This window comes from Polyodon spathula, chromosome 24, assembly GCF_017654505.1.
Source record: "Polyodon spathula isolate WHYD16114869_AA chromosome 24, ASM1765450v1, whole genome shotgun sequence".
NCBI lineage: Eukaryota > Metazoa > Chordata > Actinopteri > Acipenseriformes > Polyodontidae > Polyodon > Polyodon spathula.
Window position 1 is genome coordinate 7013347 of NC_054557.1, and position 19747 is coordinate 7033093.

General features: G+C 39.0%; 2 protein-coding genes across 4 annotated transcripts; both read right to left on the bottom strand.

Annotated features, from left to right (window-relative positions):
- Window positions 1-1600: 1600 nt before the first annotated feature.
- On the bottom strand, window positions 1601-6774 carry LOC121299280 (protein PML-like). The gene is made up of 7 exons (XM_041226954.1): window positions 6660-6774; window positions 5097-5588; window positions 4210-4787; window positions 3330-3370; window positions 2837-3047; window positions 2404-2465; window positions 1601-1880 (listed from the first exon to the last, which is right to left on the bottom strand). The coding sequence occupies exons 2-7, from the start codon at window positions 5582-5584 to the stop codon at window positions 1713-1715; spliced, it is 1548 nt and encodes a 515-aa protein (XP_041082888.1). The 5' UTR covers window positions 5585-5588; window positions 6660-6774; the 3' UTR covers window positions 1601-1712.
- Window positions 6775-7467: 693 nt separating this feature from the next.
- Window positions 7468-13685, bottom strand: LOC121299273 (protein PML-like). 3 transcript variants are annotated; one of them, XM_041226942.1, is made up of 4 exons: window positions 13475-13648; window positions 12514-12559; window positions 8638-8821; window positions 7468-7878 (listed from the first exon to the last, which is right to left on the bottom strand). In XM_041226942.1, the coding sequence occupies exons 1-4, from the start codon at window positions 13567-13569 to the stop codon at window positions 7868-7870; spliced, it is 336 nt and encodes a 111-aa protein (XP_041082876.1). In that variant the 5' UTR covers window positions 13570-13648; the 3' UTR covers window positions 7468-7867. The 3 variants fall into 3 exon arrangements, with proteins under 3 accessions (XP_041082876.1, XP_041082875.1, XP_041082877.1); XM_041226941.1 differs by lacking the exons at window positions 7468-7878; window positions 8638-8821 and adding exons at window positions 10505-11379; window positions 11652-11742 and having other exon boundaries at window positions 13475-13579; XM_041226943.1 differs by lacking the exons at window positions 7468-7878; window positions 8638-8821 and adding exons at window positions 11387-11522; window positions 11652-11742 and having other exon boundaries at window positions 13475-13685.
- Window positions 13686-19747: the final 6062 nt, after the last annotated feature.

The following is a 19747-nucleotide window of genomic DNA, read 5'->3' on the forward strand; positions in this document are numbered from 1 at the left end:
CAAACCAGGTTTTTATATTACTGATAGCCTTTTATAGTAAACCATGTAGGGTAAAACCAGGAGACAAACACTATGTAGGAAGAATGTTATACAAGTCAAGGGATGTTCTCATTTTTATTAAGTACTGTACTCAGTGGTCTCTAAGTAAAAAAAAAAAAACACAAGGGTGCAGCCTGCTATTTTGAGGTTGGTTCTGAAGAGGGGTTCATATAGTCTGTGTTAAGGTGACCTAAGGTAGCAGATATATGCAAGCTTGATCAACAGTACTTTTCTGCTATTTTTTTTTTTTAAACAGCATTAGGTGACAAACAGAATACATTTCTTATTTGCTAAACTAGAATGGTTGCTGTCATTTGTTATTATTGACAAATCTTTTGGGACTGATGGTCACCCTTCAGATTCAACAGCTTGCATTGATTTTCACTTTGTATTATTTTTTATTTCAGTCACCACATCCTGGTGACTAAAACTCAGACATGTAAAGAGCATGTGGCAGCGAAATAAAACTCTCAGAATCATGTCTAATCTCTAAGTACAACTGGTACACCTGTGTGTAACCATTAATGTGCACCCTTGCAACATATTGCCCTAAGTGGATATATTGAAATACTACATGTGTGAAATTTCAGTGTGGTATCTCTTAATGATTTATTTATTTAACAAGGTCTGGAGTTCTTCAGGTTTCATTGGTATTATTCAATAATTAACTGAAGGTGGTTACCTTGGTTCATCAAGGTAATTTAGAGTACAAGACCATGAGATCCCGAGGACCAGATTTGTTTTCCTACATGAGAGGCACACATGTTATGGTAAAGATTTATTTTGTAGCAATTAATGAACTAAATGCTGCCCATCTATTTGTTTCATTTTCAGTGCTGCACGAGTGAACATGATGAACGCAGAGGAAATTAAAACATGTAGGAAAAGCTGAGAGTCTGGCTCTTGTTCTCAGTCATCAATCTCTGCTTATCCTATGACATTCACAGTATGGAGAAATTAATAGAAAATTACATTAAAAAATCAAATACACATCCCCCATGTTGTGTGTGCCTTTGATAGCGGAATATGTGAGACCTACAGTTAATATTAGGTATACCCAAATTATTTTGTTAGCTCTACAGTTTGTCCTTTAAAGTTAACTGAACAATTAGTCTTAATCCATAAAAGAAAGTGTAACAGTATTAAACCAATTATATTGCTAATAGATAAAAAAATCCGTTAATGCCTTGTCGCCCTGTGTTATTGGTATAGAAAGTGTTTGACCAGAAGTTGGAATAAGTTTGGAAACTTATTTACTAATTTAATTGATTATAATAAATGAACAGTACATGGTTATTCTTTTAGTTTGCATACACCGGTCTGGAAACCGTCTTTGAGGTCGATACACCCAAACTAGCTGAACGAATTTCTGAGGATCTAATCAAATGTGACTGACTGGTTGCCATTTTGGGCTTTTTATTTGGCAAGTGGTCATAATTGTGTACGGTACTTTCTGTCTGTATATCAGTAAAGGTTTGTAAAAAGTGAAAAGAAAGAACACAAAGTTCAGTGCATGCCATCCACTCCCAAATGGATGATATTTTGAAAACCCCATTAATAATACCAATTTTTTTTGTTTTATTGCACATGGAAAATCAAAACTGGTAAACAAACTAAACCAATAGTCAAGAATTTTATATCAAATTGGTTTCAGCAGGAAAGTGTTCCACTGTTTATGGAGAAATAGGGTCTGTAACACATTCAGACATGTTAGAACAACACGGCTTGACGATCAGTTTTAGCTTGTTTGGAACTGTTTTTCTCGTTCCATCGGATTCAGGTCTTTTTTTCGGTGTTTTGTGTTTTCTTGTTCTCTTTTTGTTCTGCACTAGCGCTCTTACCTGTAGACAAAACACAGGTAACAAATGATGCTCACTATGAACGTAGTTATACAAACATGCAGTCTTTGTATGTTTAAAATATTCAAAATTTTCACCTCTTCACCTCTCTCTGCTCAATATCACCACTTAATTAGCAATTGTTCTCCTTTTTGTAATTATAATGACACAGTTTCCGGCATATGTTTTGTTTGGTAATACCCTAAAATCAATATTAATATCTATCAGTTGAACATTGAACCATGAGATTATTGTACATGAAAAAATACATCTCTGAATGTCTGTATGTTGCTAAAGTGGATTTTTTAGAGCTTTTTAAGAACTGGTTAAACACCATGCATTGCATCTTGGTATTGCTCAGAAAAATAAGTGGTTGATGACATCCATTTGGATTCCCTGGTACTGTAAAATGCCCTTTGGGGTGTTGGTTTATCAGAGAAACTGTGGTTTTCAAAAACATTGTTATGCAACTGCTACTACAGTACAGTGAGCATATTGTTTAACACTCCTTATTGACAATTCTTACCGAGGAATAGTCATCATCTGATTCATTAGATGATATCAAGATGGGCTCCTCAAGTGAAGTGCCTATAAAAAAAAGTTGCATTGTTCTCTTTAACCCTTTTGACTGCCACATATTATTTAGCATAGGTTACTGGGAGCATCATTTTGGGGGGGATATATGGAGGTGTCTTCCTGCACATCCGTCTGTCTGTATGACAGACTTACACTTACATGCATCTTGAGAACACAATATTGTAAATCAGTCATTTAAACACACTTTATCAGGATGCAAACATCTCATTTGCTTACCTAATGACAAGAATTAAATACCACTAATCCAACTGTCAACGACCTGTGCCATTGCTTATTTTCATTCTGTTTACACGCTATTGATTTATTTAATGCTCATCCTCTTTTGTCCTAGTGATACCTCTGATTTTTAATTCACAGCTTACCCTTCTTCCCTCTGTCGTGCCCAAGAGGTTCTGTATTGGACTCTTCGTGGTCCACTGGAGAAGCCAGGGCTGTGCTAGCAGCAGACCCTTCTCTATGGGACCTGCTGGACCATGCATCCAGACTGGTTTCCATGCTGATCCAGGGTTCTGTATCTTGTTCTGGATCCCATTCCTCCTCCCTCTCCCTTTTACAAGCTATCGGAATGGCAGACTTCACAATCATCAGAAATGAACAAAGTATGTCAGTAACACAACACCGCCCAGGAGGGATACATGTACAACATGGAACAAGGCTATTTATTCAAACATGCAACATTAAAAACAGTTATAATATTGAGAAATGTTATTAATGCTGCTTTTGTGTGATTTGGCACCATTTATGAAACCCATCCAAACTGTTCATTTTGTTAATGAAATATTGAAAATCTGCATCCGTGACAAACACAAGCTATACAGAAGACAGCAGAACATAATAACATAAAAATGGTGCTACCGATTCACAGGGAGCTTCCACTTCTGTTTCTGCAGATCTGCCTAAAAAAAATTAATACATAAATACAATGTTAAAAACAATCTAATTGCCAAATGACCTTCAGTGGTGTCACAGCAACACTACAATGGCAGTGCTATTGTTCAGTACCAAGGAGCAAGTGCAGCCAAATTGGAAAAATAATTAACACAATGCATGTAACATAGATACAGAACAGTATCCCCTAACACTGGAGCAGAAATCAGACAGAAGAGCGCTTCCTACTGTGCCACTAACAGCATGTTTTGCACCATCTGATTTTTCACGGAGGTTCCTCATCTAAGTACTAACCAGGCCCATCCTTGCTTTGTGTCTGAATCGTGAAGACCCCAAAGCTACATTTCCATTGCCTAACAATACTGTTCGCAAGCTCTTGAGCCTAGTTATCTTTACATGGACAGAAAGACTTGTTCATGCATTACAAATCTGTGCCAAGAATACTTCTCATTATACTATTAGTTACTTAAAAATATAACGAATCAGTAATATACATATTATGGTAAAAATAAATTAATAAGCTTTTTCTGTTTGTTAAAAACTTCATATTGGTCCTTCATTACTGCATGAGATAAAATTTTGACATTTCAGCTTTTCAAAAGAATATTTCAGATTTTGACCCCTTCCTGTTTTGAGTTATGTGGGCTCACTTAACTTGTAATGCTTTACTATCCACTTTCACTGAGACATGAGTCTGCAGAGGGAGAGGAGGGCAATCACTGGAGCAGCATGCTGATTGAGAATGATGTTCAGAACGGGTTTGTAGCAGTGGAAACACAGTTCATGTACAGCGTACTGGTTTGATTCACCTTCCCTAACAAAGCAAATGATGAAGTTCAACACTCACAGTTACTCACTACCAAACTGCCCAATAATTCACTTGGTTCCTTGGTGGTTTGGATAAATCGCACTGTGGTTTCTTCTGAGTCCAAGTTTAAGGGTTGTTCACTCTGGAGCTGCTGCAGAGCCGACTTCACAAAATCCTGCATCTCCATCACTTCTTTCCAAGCTGCGTAGGTGATCATGTTGTCAACCAGACCCCTGCTGGCTTCGATTCTCCTCAGAACATTCTCCATCTGAACGATCCTGCGCTTGATCTCAACCTCCTTGACTGCATAAAGGCTCTCCAGCTCTTCCAAGAGGGTGTCTCCCTTCTGCTCCACCTTCCTCAAGGCTTCTTTCACCGACACTTTGATCTGTTCTACCAGCTCCTTCTTATGGTGCCGACTGCGGTCCTGTAGAGACATGAGGTCCTGGCAGATTTTGGTGAATTCTTTGTCTTTTTCCAAGAGAGTGGTGGACATTTGGGTAAGGTCCTGTTTCTGCAGCTGGGCCTCCAACTTGATGTCAGCATAATCATGTAGCTTGTGTGCCAGGACTGTGCATGTGCAGCAAATGGATTTGGAACACGATCGGCAAAAGATGCTGTGACGAAAAAACAGAGCCAGTTAGGTGCTCGGTCCCATGTTGTTTTCAAGTTTCACAGCCAGGAATAAGCACTTCTCTGGATATTATATGTACATGTGGAGAACATGGCGCCTCCATACCGCTCCCCCCCCAGATACTATCATGTCAATAAGAGGTTCTATAGATATTGGTAAAATACAGAGAGACATTATCCTTTGACCCTCAGATAATGATACATTAAATAACTTATGCAACACAATTGGACAAGCGGTTCTCTAAATGCACATAAAGTATCGACTATAACCTAGAAAAGAAGAGCTCAATTACCTGATCGTCTGTTTGTCGTGGTCGGGGCAGTAGGGCAGCCTCGTCTTCCGAGCAGTGGCCAGGAATTCCTGGAAGCCCATCTGTTTCAGGGACTCCAAGCTCTCCACTGAGTGACTGTCTTTCGCAGTGAACACCTGGTGGGCTTCAAAACACTTCTGGCACAGAAACTTCTCGCACTCGAAGCACATGGACCCCGCTGAGGCATTACAGCAAGAGCAGGACAGGTCACCGCCCCTTCCTATCTGCCTCAGGATGTCCAGTTTGCTTTGCAGGTCCGATAAAAGCTTGTTGTCCTTCACCTCAGCCTTCTCGGTGGGCTGGTGGCAGGTGGGGCAGGTGACAACGCGAGACCCGTCTTGATCTTTCAAACATGTCTGACAGAAGCTGTGCAGGCAGGAGAGCAGCTTGGGGGAGGTGATGCTACAAGAGCAGGCACCACACTGCAGGAACTGGCTGTAACTTTGCAATGTGTCTGAACTGAGGGACATGATTCTATAATTAATAATAAAAAAGTAATAAATTAATTGTTTCTGTGTGCAAGACTTCATTGTAAATGGAAAAGATTACATAATGTGCACAAAACATTTAGCACACACTGTACACATACTATTATGTAAACACTAAGGCTAACACCTATATTTGGCCTGCTTATTTCTGACATTGTTTAAGCAAAGTTGTAAGCATTAAACTCTTGGGTAATGTTTAGACTACACAATTAACAAGAATGGCAGTAATATAATTATCAAATTGAAAGTAGAGCCTGAAATATACACAAGTGCTGTCTGAAATGCTTATTTAGTGGCAATGACAATTGCCTAAACTTCTGTTGAACAAACACACTGTATTCCATGGCCATCTGAAACTGAAATACTGTCTGCATCTCAATGTCTGGCAACAGCAACTAAAAGTAAGGCATGCTGTGAATAAAACTGAACCGGACCTATTAACGTTTCTTATACATTTCATTTCATATGATGAGATAAATATCAAAACCACCAATTGACTATTGATACATTTGATTTCTTGGTAGCGTTTTTTTTTTTTAAAGGGGAAAAGTAGAACTGTAAACAAAATGGATATCATGGAAAATAAATACGAGTTATCAAACAGATTCATTCTGCTGTGACTAACGTATATCTGTATGTTCAGATATAGCTTCCATGTATACAATAAAACTGAATTATTACAAATATCAAGAATTGCCCCCTAGTTTTTTGATAGCAAGAAAAGATTTCCCCATCAATATCAGTTATCATTATTTACAGCCTACCTACAGTAACTCAGTTCAATCACTTTAATCGATTACAGCCAGCTCTTTAGTCTTTATTTTTCATTTTGTGCAGTGGAATATTAAATTCAATACAACATACAGTACCGCAGTGGAGTACATTGAGAACCGTTTCTCTAAAACCTTTGTGAGTTTACATGTATTGCATATGAAAACGCTACATCATTGCTTACTTAAAATACATATCTTGAGATCGACGTCTTTAAATGGAGAACAAGATCTTGAGTTTTAGCTTTGTAGTAGCCTGAACAACAATAACAGAAACACGAACTTACCAAATTTGATTAACAAAGGTGTTGTTTTTTTCAAGCCGAATGATTACGGCCTCTTTTGCTGACCTGTTTTATCAAGACTTCAGTTTCGATTTAGTGAATGGTACGTCACAATAAAATCATGTGCCTTTTCAGAGGAAACATTCACCCTACAAACATGCAGCCAGCGTTTTCTTTGTACATAGTTAAACTCTGTATAGACCCTTCATGGTAGCTACTGCGATTTCATAATATTTTCTCATATATGTGTTCATAGGCTGCTGGTTACATAAACCCACGTTCATATATACTCCATTGGCGAATAGGCAAATAATGGTAAACTGTGGAATTGTGGAGTAAAAACTAACCCATGAATAACATTTTTAAATAATATTTGAGGAGAAACTGTATAAAATTATATTTGGCTACGAGTTTATTAACATACAGATCTTGAACAGAGCTAGCTGAGCAGATCTCGCTTATCACATTATTTGCATAATTAAAATATAAGTTAGGGCTAGGTGGTGGAGGGAGCTAATTCAGTTTCCTTTAATCTATTAACTTAAATTACAGCCCAGGTATCTGTCATCATTGATATGAATAAAGACAAGCCCTATCTTTATGTTGTGGTGAATCGTGGTGGGTCTAGTTACATTAAAAGTTATTTCATTACATTGGTTAAGTCAACTATTAAAAACAGAGTTTCTTCCAAGCTTATGGAAGTATGTTCCAGCTATAAAATCAGCTACCCACTTTGAAACTTTCACCTGCAGCTGTTGCTATGTGACCAAAACATTACATAAACATGTGTGCTGGGGGGGTCTAGTCAATTCACACCAGACTCTGCCCTGGCCCTTTAAGAACTCAATCCAGGGCTGGAGTGTTTGTGTGTAGTCAAAAAAAGAACACTTAAAATGTAGCTTTATTTATTCATAATTAACATACCAAATATACAGTAGGTATCTTTACAAACTGAAACTTAAAACTTATTTAAAATAAAACACATTTCTCCTTTCTAGTAGGCAATGAAAAGAGGTACAAATACAATGCTAGGCCAGGAATGACATCAAACAGTCCCTGCGGGTCTTCGTATGCACAGGACGGCGATGCAGATACAGCTTGTGTCTCCTGACGGTGAATCCAGTGACAGCAGACGCCCCCTTCGCGATCAGCGTTCTGGGAACCACGTAGACATCGAAGGTCTTTTGTATGCCGACAGCTGGATAATGTCATCACTTTGACACTGTATGGAAAGCGATGGAAGCAGTATTTACATCTGAACACTTAAAACGCTTGAGTTACACTTAAAGGAGTGTGAACCAGTTCTTATGTCTGAGCTTTATTAACATTATTCATGCCTTATGCAGAGAATCTTTTGGTTCTGTCATTTTTACTTTGATTGCCGCTATTGATTTGAAATACATTATAAATAACCTGTTACAGTACATAACTACGCTGTACAGTGAATATCTGTTACACTTCAGGCGATCTAAAGAAATCGCAAAGACAAGCGATAGGAATAATATAGAAGGCACTAATTCACCAAGAACAGCAGCTCCTGTAATGTTACAAACTACAAAAGAACCAAAAACAGTGTAACTCAGAATTATCTTTAAGTATTTATCGGCAGGTATTCAACAAATCTGTTGATTTCAAGACAAACAAAGCCACTTCCCTCATGTTTGCAATTGAGTACCAATCTAGGCAATTGTCATATTTACTGCCGCACTGGTATACCAAGGCAGTAAGTCAGTTTAGGGTCTTGAAACACCAATACAGCAGTAGAAATGTCAGTGCCTTGAATGAGAGGAAAAATATTGTTCCAATCCGCTTTTAAAACACTCAATTAACTGGTACTGAAAGGCAATTCCAAGTACGAGTTTCTGCACACCCTTAGTGTACAGTATGTTCAAGATTTTTTAAATGATTGGCTTATCAGTTTCTCAAAATCGAACGCAAAGCCTGACACAAACAAATGGACAAAAAAAAGAGCCACCTTTACCTAGTCCAGTGGCTTCCAAGTCAAAGAAGACAATGGAGTGATCTTCTACATGGATGTGCTGGTCTGCTGCAGGAGCTGGGCTTGGGAGACAGCCAGCACACTCTAACAATGGTGTGCCTTTATCACTCGCCTTGCTGTTTAATGAATCCCCGATATTCTCTTTGTTCTCCACAATGCCTGAGACCTGTGAGCAAGAGATAAGAAAGCGAATTGAGGGGGGAAAATATAAATAACAGTGTTAGGATATATTAACCTGGGCTTGGTACACGAACACTGAAAACATTAAATGCAGCCTACAGCCCCAACTATAACCAAGCAATACAGCCTCTGAACCCATTTATCTCATGTGCATTACTATGTTTGCTATGCTTTTAACATGGTAAACAAAACTCAAGGGTGTTTACAATGATAATTATTTTAAGTGGAGATGCACATACATTGCTTATATAACAGGGCCGTTTCTTCTAGCCTTTTGGGGGCCCTAAGAAGGATTTGATTTGGACCCCCCACCCCCTCACTGTAGCCCACTCCACTTGTTAATGTTAAAATCTGATGACCCACATTATTTCAAAGATTAAAACTAATGGTCTCCCTGCAAAACCACAGCAACCTAAAATGACCATATTCACACTGTCAGAAATATGTGATTTTAAAAAGGACACGAATATAACATCAGGCCGGGTCTCTATAGATGCAAATACACAGCCACTGCGCTATAATAAAACGCTACGCTAGGGCAAGTAGAGGTAGGGTGATACGAGCTGACTCTCCAGTTAAAGTGACGAGAAAAAAATTTAATAAAATCATACAGCCAGCTATCCCGTTTTAGCTACACATTTAATGTCATCATAAAAACTGGTACTTGGATTTTTTCTGTGCTGGCGTCAAAACATTCTACATGAAAAAAAAAAAGATTTATCAAAACGTATTGCAGCTAAACATCACATTGCGCAGGGGAAAAACAACAATATAAAATGATAAATCCACTTAACATTGATTCTAACCAAGAGTTGGCTTCTTCAGAAAGAAATGTGTAATTGGTTGGCTTTTTTTCACCGTTTCAAGTTAGTGCTGCACTGTAAACCAGGAGTACAGAGTAACTTGGGAAAATGAGATCAAAGTAATGTGAAGACATTAAAAATAATATTTTATATATAAAATCAATTTTACACTCTTAAAAAATAAAGTGGGTACTTTATTATTATTATTATTTTGGTCTTCACAATTATGAATTGCGCCGATTTTTTACCGAGGGCCTCGGCTGCCTCAATGGACGCTACGCGCCTGGGCACAGCCAGTATGCAAGCAAGCTACAGCAATAAAAACGAAGAAAAATCAAATAACACAATACCTTTCTCTCATTGTTTTCCTTCTTCGGTTTTTTTCTCTTTTTACGCTTCTTCGCGCCAGACTGGTACGTTCTTGATCTTTTTTTCAGACATAATTTGGTGGCAATCCTCAAAGAATCTACCAGAGGCTGATCTCCCCCCACCAATCCAAACGTTAGCAGGCAAACCAAACCCAATGCAGGTGTCTAGCGCACTCACGAATGATGCAGGATTCAGCTAAATTCTTTGAAAACTGATCACTGTGATCACTTATGAAAATCAGTTTAAAAGTATATATATATATATATATATATATATATATATATATATATATATATATACCCGCTACGGATCCCCCTTAATGTGTTTGAAATAATGTCTTAAATTTGAAAATAGTGATTAGAAGAATCTAAACTAAACAGTACTGTGTGTGATTTTTAACAAAACCTTGAAATAAATTAAAAACACACATTACAGTACCATGTTGGTTCATTCTGCTAACAGGGATTTACTGGCTTTATCTGAATTGAACATACATTCACACACAATCAAACTTTAATCTGAAAACACTTGTAGGAGGAAACTTCCCTTTTCAAAACAGATTCAGAAGTACAGCTACAAAGGTTGATTTTAAAAACACAGATGCACCATAATTAATATATTCTTGCCATCAGCAAGCTACAGCTCTAAATATTATTCATTTTGAGAAGCAATTTTGAAGTATATCGCCCAAGCATTTATTATTTCATATTTGTTTTTATACCTTTATAAAAATCAAGTGTGGTACTGTGCTTCCTACAAACTCATGTCAGCTTTCCCTGAGTCATAAACAGTATTCCTCCCTTTTTGGTTTACAAACCATAATTTATGTGCTGGGTCATCTTCCCATGACTTATATGGTGTCTGGCCATTTGCGCTGGGGTAGGATTTAAAGCATAGTAGAGCTCCTGCAGAGATTTAACATCTTCCACTGCATCGTGGGCGTTGTAAGATTTCTTCAGAATCGCCTTCACCAGAGTTTGCTGCTTAAAATTCTTGACACCAGAGTTCCGTAGGAGGTCTCTGGCCAAGGGAAGTGTGTCCAGGAATCCTGACAACACTTTATTGAAATTGTTTATCAGGTGTAATTCAAGCAAAATCCTAGCCATAATGGGCCAGTCAAACCCCCTGATATTGTGACCTGCGAGCACAGGCCGGTGTAAGGTGCCAAGGAAGGCCAGGAAGTCTGTGAAGGCCTCTTCATGGGTCTTTGTCTCTATGGGAACACCATGCAGGAATAGTTTTTGGTTTGCGACAGTTAATCCAGTCACAGCAGAGGCCTCCTCAGAGATCTGCTGGCGAGGATACGTGTAGACATTGAAGGTCTTATCCCCACTGATTGCAGAAACTTGGATAATATCACAATGAAATATATCTGTGTAAAAAGCAAATAATGCAGCTGTCTGATTATGTTGTTTGACTTTTTCCAGTTCTGTAGCTAAAATACAAGAACTGCCACGTTACTATGTAGTGATGCTGGTAGAAACTCACCTGAGCCTTACACTTGCATCCTATTACCTGTAACACAGGAAGTGTATGGTGAGAGGGAACCTACTACTATACTGCCAAGGCAGGATAATTGGGCATCACCTGAGTAGATAATTGTAACACAACAACTTTGAAATTCAATAAAGCAAGAAAAATTACCCAGTCCAGTGGTCTCCAAGTCAAAGAACACAAGGGTGTAGTCTTCTGTCTGATCACAGGACATGCCTGCACCCTTCTGCGCAACAGAGCTCTTTGGGCAAGAACAGACAAGTTGTGTTAAGAGTAGCAATGTTTCCTACCTTGATTAACCCCTACATGTACCACAAATTAGCCTATAAGTCTTTTCTTTCATTAATGCTATCAGACTTCATGCTGGGCATGCAAAGTGTTTTTTTGGTTAATCCCTGTTAGCAGAATGAACCAACATGGTACTGTAATGTGTGTTTTTAATTTATTTCAAGGTTTTGTTAAAAATCACACACAGTACTGTTTAGTTTAGATTCTTCTAATCACTATTTTCAAATTTAAGACATTATTTCAAACACATTAAGAAGGCATGTTTGCTCACTTAGTAATTTATCTAGGGTTCCTAGTTTTTTAAGTTCTAACAGATGAACACTGTTAAAACACGCTGGTTTATTTGTATTCTCTTTTGATTTATCACTGGAAATTGTACCTGCTTTGTGTCCACTTAGCACATTCATGACGCTCTTTATTGTGTTTGTTGCAATAGAGGTACAGTACAGTGCACACTGTGCTCATCAGCCGTGCTGTTACTTGATTTGGGCAGTTTACAGAATGTCTCACCACATAAAAACTCCATAACAGTACTTTTGGGCAACAGCAGAAAGAACCAGTAAATGCTTTGATAAACACTTCATTTCATTCATGTAAAAACAGAGGGAACATGTCTAAAAATAAACATTGAAAAACAAAAACCCAGGTGGTATCTGTACATTCCTGTTGCAATCTGTTAAACAAACAAAAACAAAAGAGACACAAAACCATGATGCTTTCTTACCCAACTCGACTGCATTTCTGATTCTGGACTTTGTATTTCACAAGGTCTAAAAGGGAAAAAGTGGTCAGTTGTTTAACTTTCAGTGTTTTGAAAGCCCTTATGGAAGGATGTGACATTTGAGTCTATTTAAATGTAAATAGAATTTCCATTTTCCAGCGTGGTTTACTGTAAGTATACTTAAAAACTGTTTTAATATAGTACATTGTACAGTTATACTGCTATTATTACCAATAAAGTGCATTATCAGACCCACCCGCCCCCCCCCCCCCCCCCCCCCCCCCCAAAAAAAAAAAAAAACAAAACAAAACAAAACAAAACTTTAAATATTATAATTGTAACAGAATTATTAATACTAATCCCCACTGTGGGGCGGGGAGTAGACACGTCTGCACACGTAGTGAAGTTATATCAGTTTCGGTTTAGGGCATTCCGGAATTAAAGTTTCCAACTCACAGCTTTCATTTCCTAACTTCCTGTTCGTTGAATAATATCCCCTAAAGTAACTGTAAAACGGTACCCTATAACTGCAGCGACAGGTGACATTAAAAACAAAAAACAAGCAAGCAAAAAAAAAACTGACAGAGCGCATTGTTAACCATGGCAAATGATTAGCGGTGGGAATAAAATATTACAGTAGGTAAATTGTGAAATCACAGAGCAAATTTACCACAACAAACGTTACGACAGAGAAAAGTTACTAAAACATACACAATTGGTATTTTCACAACTAGTATCGTATAATCAAAATCAAAACGTTGCAGAAAATTACAGTGCTGTATTCTACTGGAGTGCTTTTGTAAATTAATTAGACTGGGTGGGGATTGAATGTACTCTACTAGTCTAAGGGGAAACACATGTTGGTAGTTATTACCGGTACAGTTTACTGAAGACGAAAATAGTTCTAATCAAAGATTTAAAATTGGTTTAATTAACAAGATAATTAAAAATACAAAACACTTACCTGTTACCGGTGAATAGACGTTTGTCGGACAGATGTTGACAGAAGACTGGAAAGCTAGAATGTCCTCCTCGTTCTTTACGCACAACCATTAACATTATGAGTAAGCAGGGGCGTTGTCGAAAGCGATCATATAGGATGTGGTCTCCCTTACTAATATCAATTTCACCAATTGTCTTAGATTTCCCCTAGGTCCCCCTGTATGAAGTAAAAATATTGTCTTCTTCAATTACATGTTACTATGATGCTGTACGTGATACTACAATATGTACTCGTTCTTTACTATAGTATTTACTGCAGTGAATTATATGAAATATAAATCACTTTAATACAGTATTTTTTGCAGTATCATTCACAAAACGTACAGCATAGGGTATTTGACACATGTCCTATGAGGACATGTATTTTATTGTTTTTATGTATTATGTGTTCCTTACCATTTGGGCTTTGTTCTTTGTATGGGTACCCTGAGTATTAATTCCAAAAATATCAGAAAGTCCCAGTTGCTATTTAAACCACCACGATATATTAGACATATTCAGGAGTTACAATATATGTCAATGTTATGACAACAATTTATATAAAATATTTCAAATGTATTCCTGACATGACGTTCTATAGATGGCGTGGGTTGATTCTATGATTAAAGCAGATTGATTCTATGGTAGTATAACCCCCCCACCCCCTTCCCCCCAAAAAAGTGCAACATGTCTATACATGTTTTGTCTATAAAATAAACTGTTACAGTGTTTTGAATTAGTGGTAGTGTTATCATTTGTATCACTTAATGGAGTGTTTTCAGAATATGCAAATTAGTACAGAAAAAAAATGGTTTTACTACCATTTCCAGTAGTAATTTGCTGTTCATACATTCTTATTAAGCCACAGGCCACTAAAACCTCTTTGAAAGGAGAATATTTCCACTGCATAATAATTTATAGTAAATACTAATACGTAAGTACAGCCCTTTTCAGATTAGCACTGAACGGAAAATAATACACCCTATGGTTGTTCCAATAAACATTAAACAACTTCCATTGAACAATTTCATTTTTGAGCTTCACTTGTAAGCAACATTCTCATGAATGTGTTACACACAGAATATAATTGTGACATTGAAGTTTGGCAGTATGCTTTTCATTGTAGCATGACTCAGTTTGTACAGTAGGCCAGTTTGTATGATAGTCTAATATATGCATGTTCCAAGTTAGTTATTGCATCCTGCAGTGTTCACAGTGAATGCAGTGGTTTTAGTATTTCTCTTCAAGGAGGTTAAAGTAGTTGAGTATGGTCATTGTATTTTAATGCAGTACTTCAAGTAGATGCCACCAAATACCATAAGCTCCTTGTAGTATAGGCCAGGAAGTCTGTCAAGGCCTCTTCGTGGCTCTTTGTCTGCATGGGAATACCATCTAGAAAGAGTGTTTGGTTCATAACAGTGAATCCATTGACAGAAGAGGCCTCCTCAGAGATCTGCTGGCGAGGACAAACGTAGACATTGAAGGTCTTCTCCCCACTGATTGCACACACTTGGATAATGTCACAAGATGCCACATCTGTGTAAAAGGCAATTAATGAAGTTAATTATATTTGATTACATAATGTATAAGATTTTCTTACCTCATAATAAACATGACAAGTATTGCTTTTATGTCTTTTTGATTTACTGGCTTTATTTACAAACATCTGGTGGTCTCTAGTTCAAAGAGTGTAGTTTTCTGTCTGATCACAAGACATGCCTGCACCCTCCTGCACAACAGAGCTCTTTGGGCAAGAACAAAGAAATTGTGTTAAGACTAGCAATGTTTCCTACCTTGATTACCCTTAAGTGCCACAAACATGACAAAAAGTAGGGGTGTGTCACTTCTTCAGAATAGCTCAGTAGTGCAGTTGAGGGTAAATGCGGTTCAACTGAGTTCACCCACTGGGAATAAAGTGTTTACTCACACTTACTCCCCTTCTGGTAAGCAAAGCCTTGCTATATCAAGAGTTAAGAAAAGGCAAATCCAATATATTATATAAAGTGACTCGGGCACATTAATGATGGGCACAATCTCTTTCGATTAACCTTTAACCCAGAATTCTGCATGACCTCCACAACTGACATGCATGGGCATCTCCGCCTGCACCTCCCCCCCCCTTAGTATCTGCCATGCTACTGCCCAGCCTACCAACAAGGATGCCCCCACCCACTTCACCACTGGATTTGCTTATTATAAATAAATGTAAGTTTTAAATTCGAGAAGGCAATCTAGAATATGCATTGTATACCTAAAAATGCTATTAAATTCAGTAAGTTATTTATTTTACCAGTTAATTTTATTGTTATTTGTATAACATTTCTTGCCAATGTTAATGTTTTAGCTATGTAATGATCCATTGTCTGAATGCTTATTTTTCATTGTGTGTGATGGCCTCTTGGTAGTATTTTTTTTATTTTTTTTAGTATTTAGTTACAGGATTTCAGACAGTGGATACCATTTTGTACTGTAAACCAGAATGACCATGAAATGTGCTTTCACTTCCTTCAGGATTCCATTTATGAAGTGATGTTTCACCGACAGTGCTGTTTAGTTTAGAATGTGACCAATTTTAGTCTTAGTATCAAATCTGTACATTATATTTAGAAAAAAAAAAGAACTAAATACATAAAGGAATTCATATTACAAAAGCTCACAAACGTGAAATGTCTTACCAAATATGACTGCATTTCTGATCCTGGACCGTAGGGTCTGAAAGGGGAAAAGATACAAAAGAAAGGGACCAGCTTCCCATTCAGTTCACCATTATGAAAGCACTCATTGCAAAAGACCTTCATTTAATTCACAAGCATTTACTTTAAAGCAACTGTTTTCATATGCAGTTCAATATAGTTTTATTAATTTCATCAGAATTTCAGAAAAAAACTAGGTTATTGTAGTATTTACAACTTTATAATATTTATTTTTACACTATCCTTTACAATTATACATGTACTATAAAAAATACTTTTTTACGTTTTTCAACTATCACGCATATTACTATAGTTTTATCATTAAAAGCTACAGTTTATTATCAAAATATTTGATTGTAAAACTGTAATTCTCAATATAATATAATAAAGAATAGTACTTTTTTTCCATGCGATGGCGGTTAAACGAAATTGATTTCTGTTTCGATTTCTGTGAAATCCTGTCCTATCCTATCTATGCATAGGATGCATGAATTGTAAAAAGTACTGCTTATTTTTGTCATTACATTATAAAGATTATTTCAGTGTACAAAAAACACGATGATAATGAAATCCATTCGATTGGGGATTGCGTCAAACAACAAATAATTTGATGTAACACCACAATACATCTAAGAATATACGTATGACTACAAAAATGCAGTTATAACACAATAAATTAAAATAATGCATACACAGAAACAGGTACCGTTTAAAGGTGTTAAAAAGACGGACGTCAATTGCAATTGCTTACGTTTCTGTCCAGGTACCTTGCAGATGACATCCCGAATAATTGCATTGGCTCATTTGAGGGTGGGCGTTGTCGACATGTTGGTCTGCATGTGTAACACATGATGCTGAAGAAATTTGGTTTCTCGGCTTGTTTTATACACTTTACATTAATTATATTTTAGGAATCGTTATATTATAAAATATATTTAAAGAGAAATCAGATATTAAAAGAGAAAAATGTCGACATTGAAATCTGTAGATTATAGAAACGTTAGGTTACTTATGGTAACCCTGGTTCCCTGAAAGAGAAGACAACCACCAAAACATTAATTTATGTCATTTCTCATTTTCCATCTAACCTGTGAGGGCGACCGATGCGACCTTGCGGTTGATGGTCGTCTTCTCTTTCAGGGAACCAGGGTTATGGTAAGTAACCTAACATTCCCTTTCAATTCGAAGATGATCACTAATGACATTACGTATGGGATCATGTATACCAGAGCCGTCGCAAGGAGAAGGAATGGCAGCATATGAGGGACGCACAAGCAATTTCTACCTCTTAGGTTAGTGGTGTGAACTTACATCCTCAAGGACCCTTGTGCCTACAGAAGGCAAGGCAGGGCCTACCACATTAAGACGGTAGAACCTGGAGAAGGTATGCAGTGCAGCCCAGCTGGCCGCAGTACAAATATCAGACATCGAGGCACCTCTGAAGAGGGCCCAAGATGTAGCCAACCCTCTAGTGGAGTGTACGGCTACCCTACCAGGTGGGGGCAAGCCAGCACTATTATATGCAGTTGAGACTGTATCCACAATCCAATGTGACAGACGCTGCTTAGGGAGGGGCTGTCCTAGGGTCTGTGTCCCTTGACAAAGAGCTGGTCAGATTGACGCAGAGCTCTTGTCCTACGCACGTAACATCTCAATGCAGGAAAGCGTATGAAAATGCATTCGGCCATTCGTGCACTAGGGTGTCTATGCCGAGTGGACTGCCTAAGCGGTGGAGGGATTACCATAGGGGGCAGATTGACCTGCACCTTCCCGAACCGTTCCCAAATGCACTCCACTATCTGAGGGTGGAGTTGCCAGACGGATGTGGACCGCTCCTGGAGAGGAGGTCCGCTGCCCAGTTCACTGCTCCGGGAATGTGCATCGCCCGTAGGGACAGCAAGTTCCACTGTGCCCATGTTAACAGCCTGAAGACCTTGCGATGCAACTCTGGGGACCGTAGGCCACCCTGGTGGTTGATATATGCCACCACTGTCATGTTGTCCATACAGATCAACACATGCGTACTGCTCAGCACTGGCAGAAAGTGGTGGAGAGCAAGGGATACAGCTTGCAACTCCAGTATGTTTATGTGCTGGGATGTCCAGCAGTCTGACCAGGATCTGCATACTCCTCTGCCTTCCCAGACCATTCCCCATCCCAAGTTGGAGGCGTCTGTCATCACCACTTGGTGGTTCGACACTACTCCCATTCGCACACCTTCACATAGGTGAAAGGTAGTCCTCCATCAGCATAGGGCTGCATTCCCTCTGCCAGCCAGTTGGGCTCTGTTGCTTCCTGCTGGTGTGCCCTATAGGCAATGCCTTAGCTCACCCAACGAAGCCATAGGGACTGGAACTGTTCTAGTGACAGTCCGCGTTTGAGGAGCTTGCCAGCGTCTTGACCTGCCCCATGCAGAGGCACGGGGAGAAAGCAACGCGGCCACCTGCCGGGACGCGTCGCGTTCCTGGTGGGTTATCTGTAAGATCTCCTCCACAGCTGTTCCAAAGGTATGTCCTGGGGATATAGGCGTGTCACGTATTGCGGCCTTATCTGCATCAAGAACTCTGGCTTGTTTTACGAGCAACGACCAAGCTAGCCAGGCTCCAGCCAAGAGCTTGCCCTTCGATTCCGGAGATCTGCAGCAGTGTGCTGGACAGGAGATGTAACTCCGTGGCCACTGGCTTAGGGAGCGGGGCCTCGTGAAGTACCCAGTCCATGTAAGCAGTAAGCACACTCGTTGTATTAGACAGGCAAGTTGCCTGCGCCTCTGCTGCATAAGCCCGCTTGAGATGCGTTTCCATCACCTTACATTGTGGGCGAGTTGAAGCTGACAGCAAAAACATGGTAGAAAGACAGTATAGGGGAGAGTACACTGTTTGTTTACAAGGCCCGACTCACAGAGGTGGGTGGGCCTACACAGTTGGCAGGGTCTACTTGACAGCAGGGATGTGGCAAGGCCTAGCCCCACGGAGGAGAGCGCGGCTGGAAGAGTCACTCAACAGCAGGGATGTGGCAAGGCCTAGCCCCGTGGAGGAACTGTGTACTCTCAGGAAGAATAGACAACCACTCGCGGATCACTGCACAGGCAGTCGCTCACACATGACAGACAGATACAGTACAAAGAGCGGCCTACCATGCAAGCGAGGTGGGCGCTGAAAGACAGAAAGGCAAAAAGGCTCTGTCTTTTTCAAAGTCGTTGATTCCGGGAAAGCAGCGAGCCAGCTCGAATGCAAGGGAAATACAATCGATTCGATTCGATTCGAGAAGCTCTTTTCTGTCAACACGCTCAGCTCAACACAGAGGTCTTACCATACCGTCTTGAGAAGGAAAAAGAGAAATGGCTTGCTTTGGATGATAGTTTTAACCCCTCGGTGGGCGGGACCGAGTGCATCATCCCAGGAAGGGGCCTATCGGCAGCTCTGGTATAGAGAGCTCAGCGTACCTACCCAATGGTCAGGCATATCCCATACATAATGTCATTGGTGGTCGTCTTCGAATTGAAAGGGAATCTATAGGCTGTAAACTATATCTATAGCTATTTTTTTAGACTAGAGTTCTATAAA

Bases quoted from the DNA above. Each gene is read 5' to 3' on its own strand.
- LOC121299280 (XM_041226954.1), bottom strand. From the start codon at position 5,584: ATGTCCCTCAGTTCAGACACATTGCAAAGTTACAGCCAGTTCCTGCAG. The intron at 4,788-5,096 runs GTAATTGAGCTC...TTTTCGTCACAG, and splicing joins CACGACAAACAGACGATCAG to CATCTTTTGCCGATCGTGTT. The intron at 3,371-4,209 runs GTGAGTGTTGAA...AATTTTTTTTAG, and splicing joins CAGTTTGGTAGTGAGTAACT to GCAGATCTGCAGAAACAGAA.
- LOC121299273 (XM_041226941.1), bottom strand. From the start codon at position 13,569: ATGTTAATGGTTGTGCGTAAAGAACGAGGAGGACATTCTAGCTTTCCA. The intron at 12,560-13,474 runs GTAAGTGTTTTG...TTTCCCTTTTAG, and splicing joins CGTCTATTCACCGGTAACAG to ACCTTGTGAAATACAAAGTC. The intron at 11,743-12,513 runs GTAAGAAAGCAT...TCTTGCCCAAAG, and splicing joins CAGAAATGCAGTCGAGTTGG to AGCTCTGTTGCGCAGAAGGG.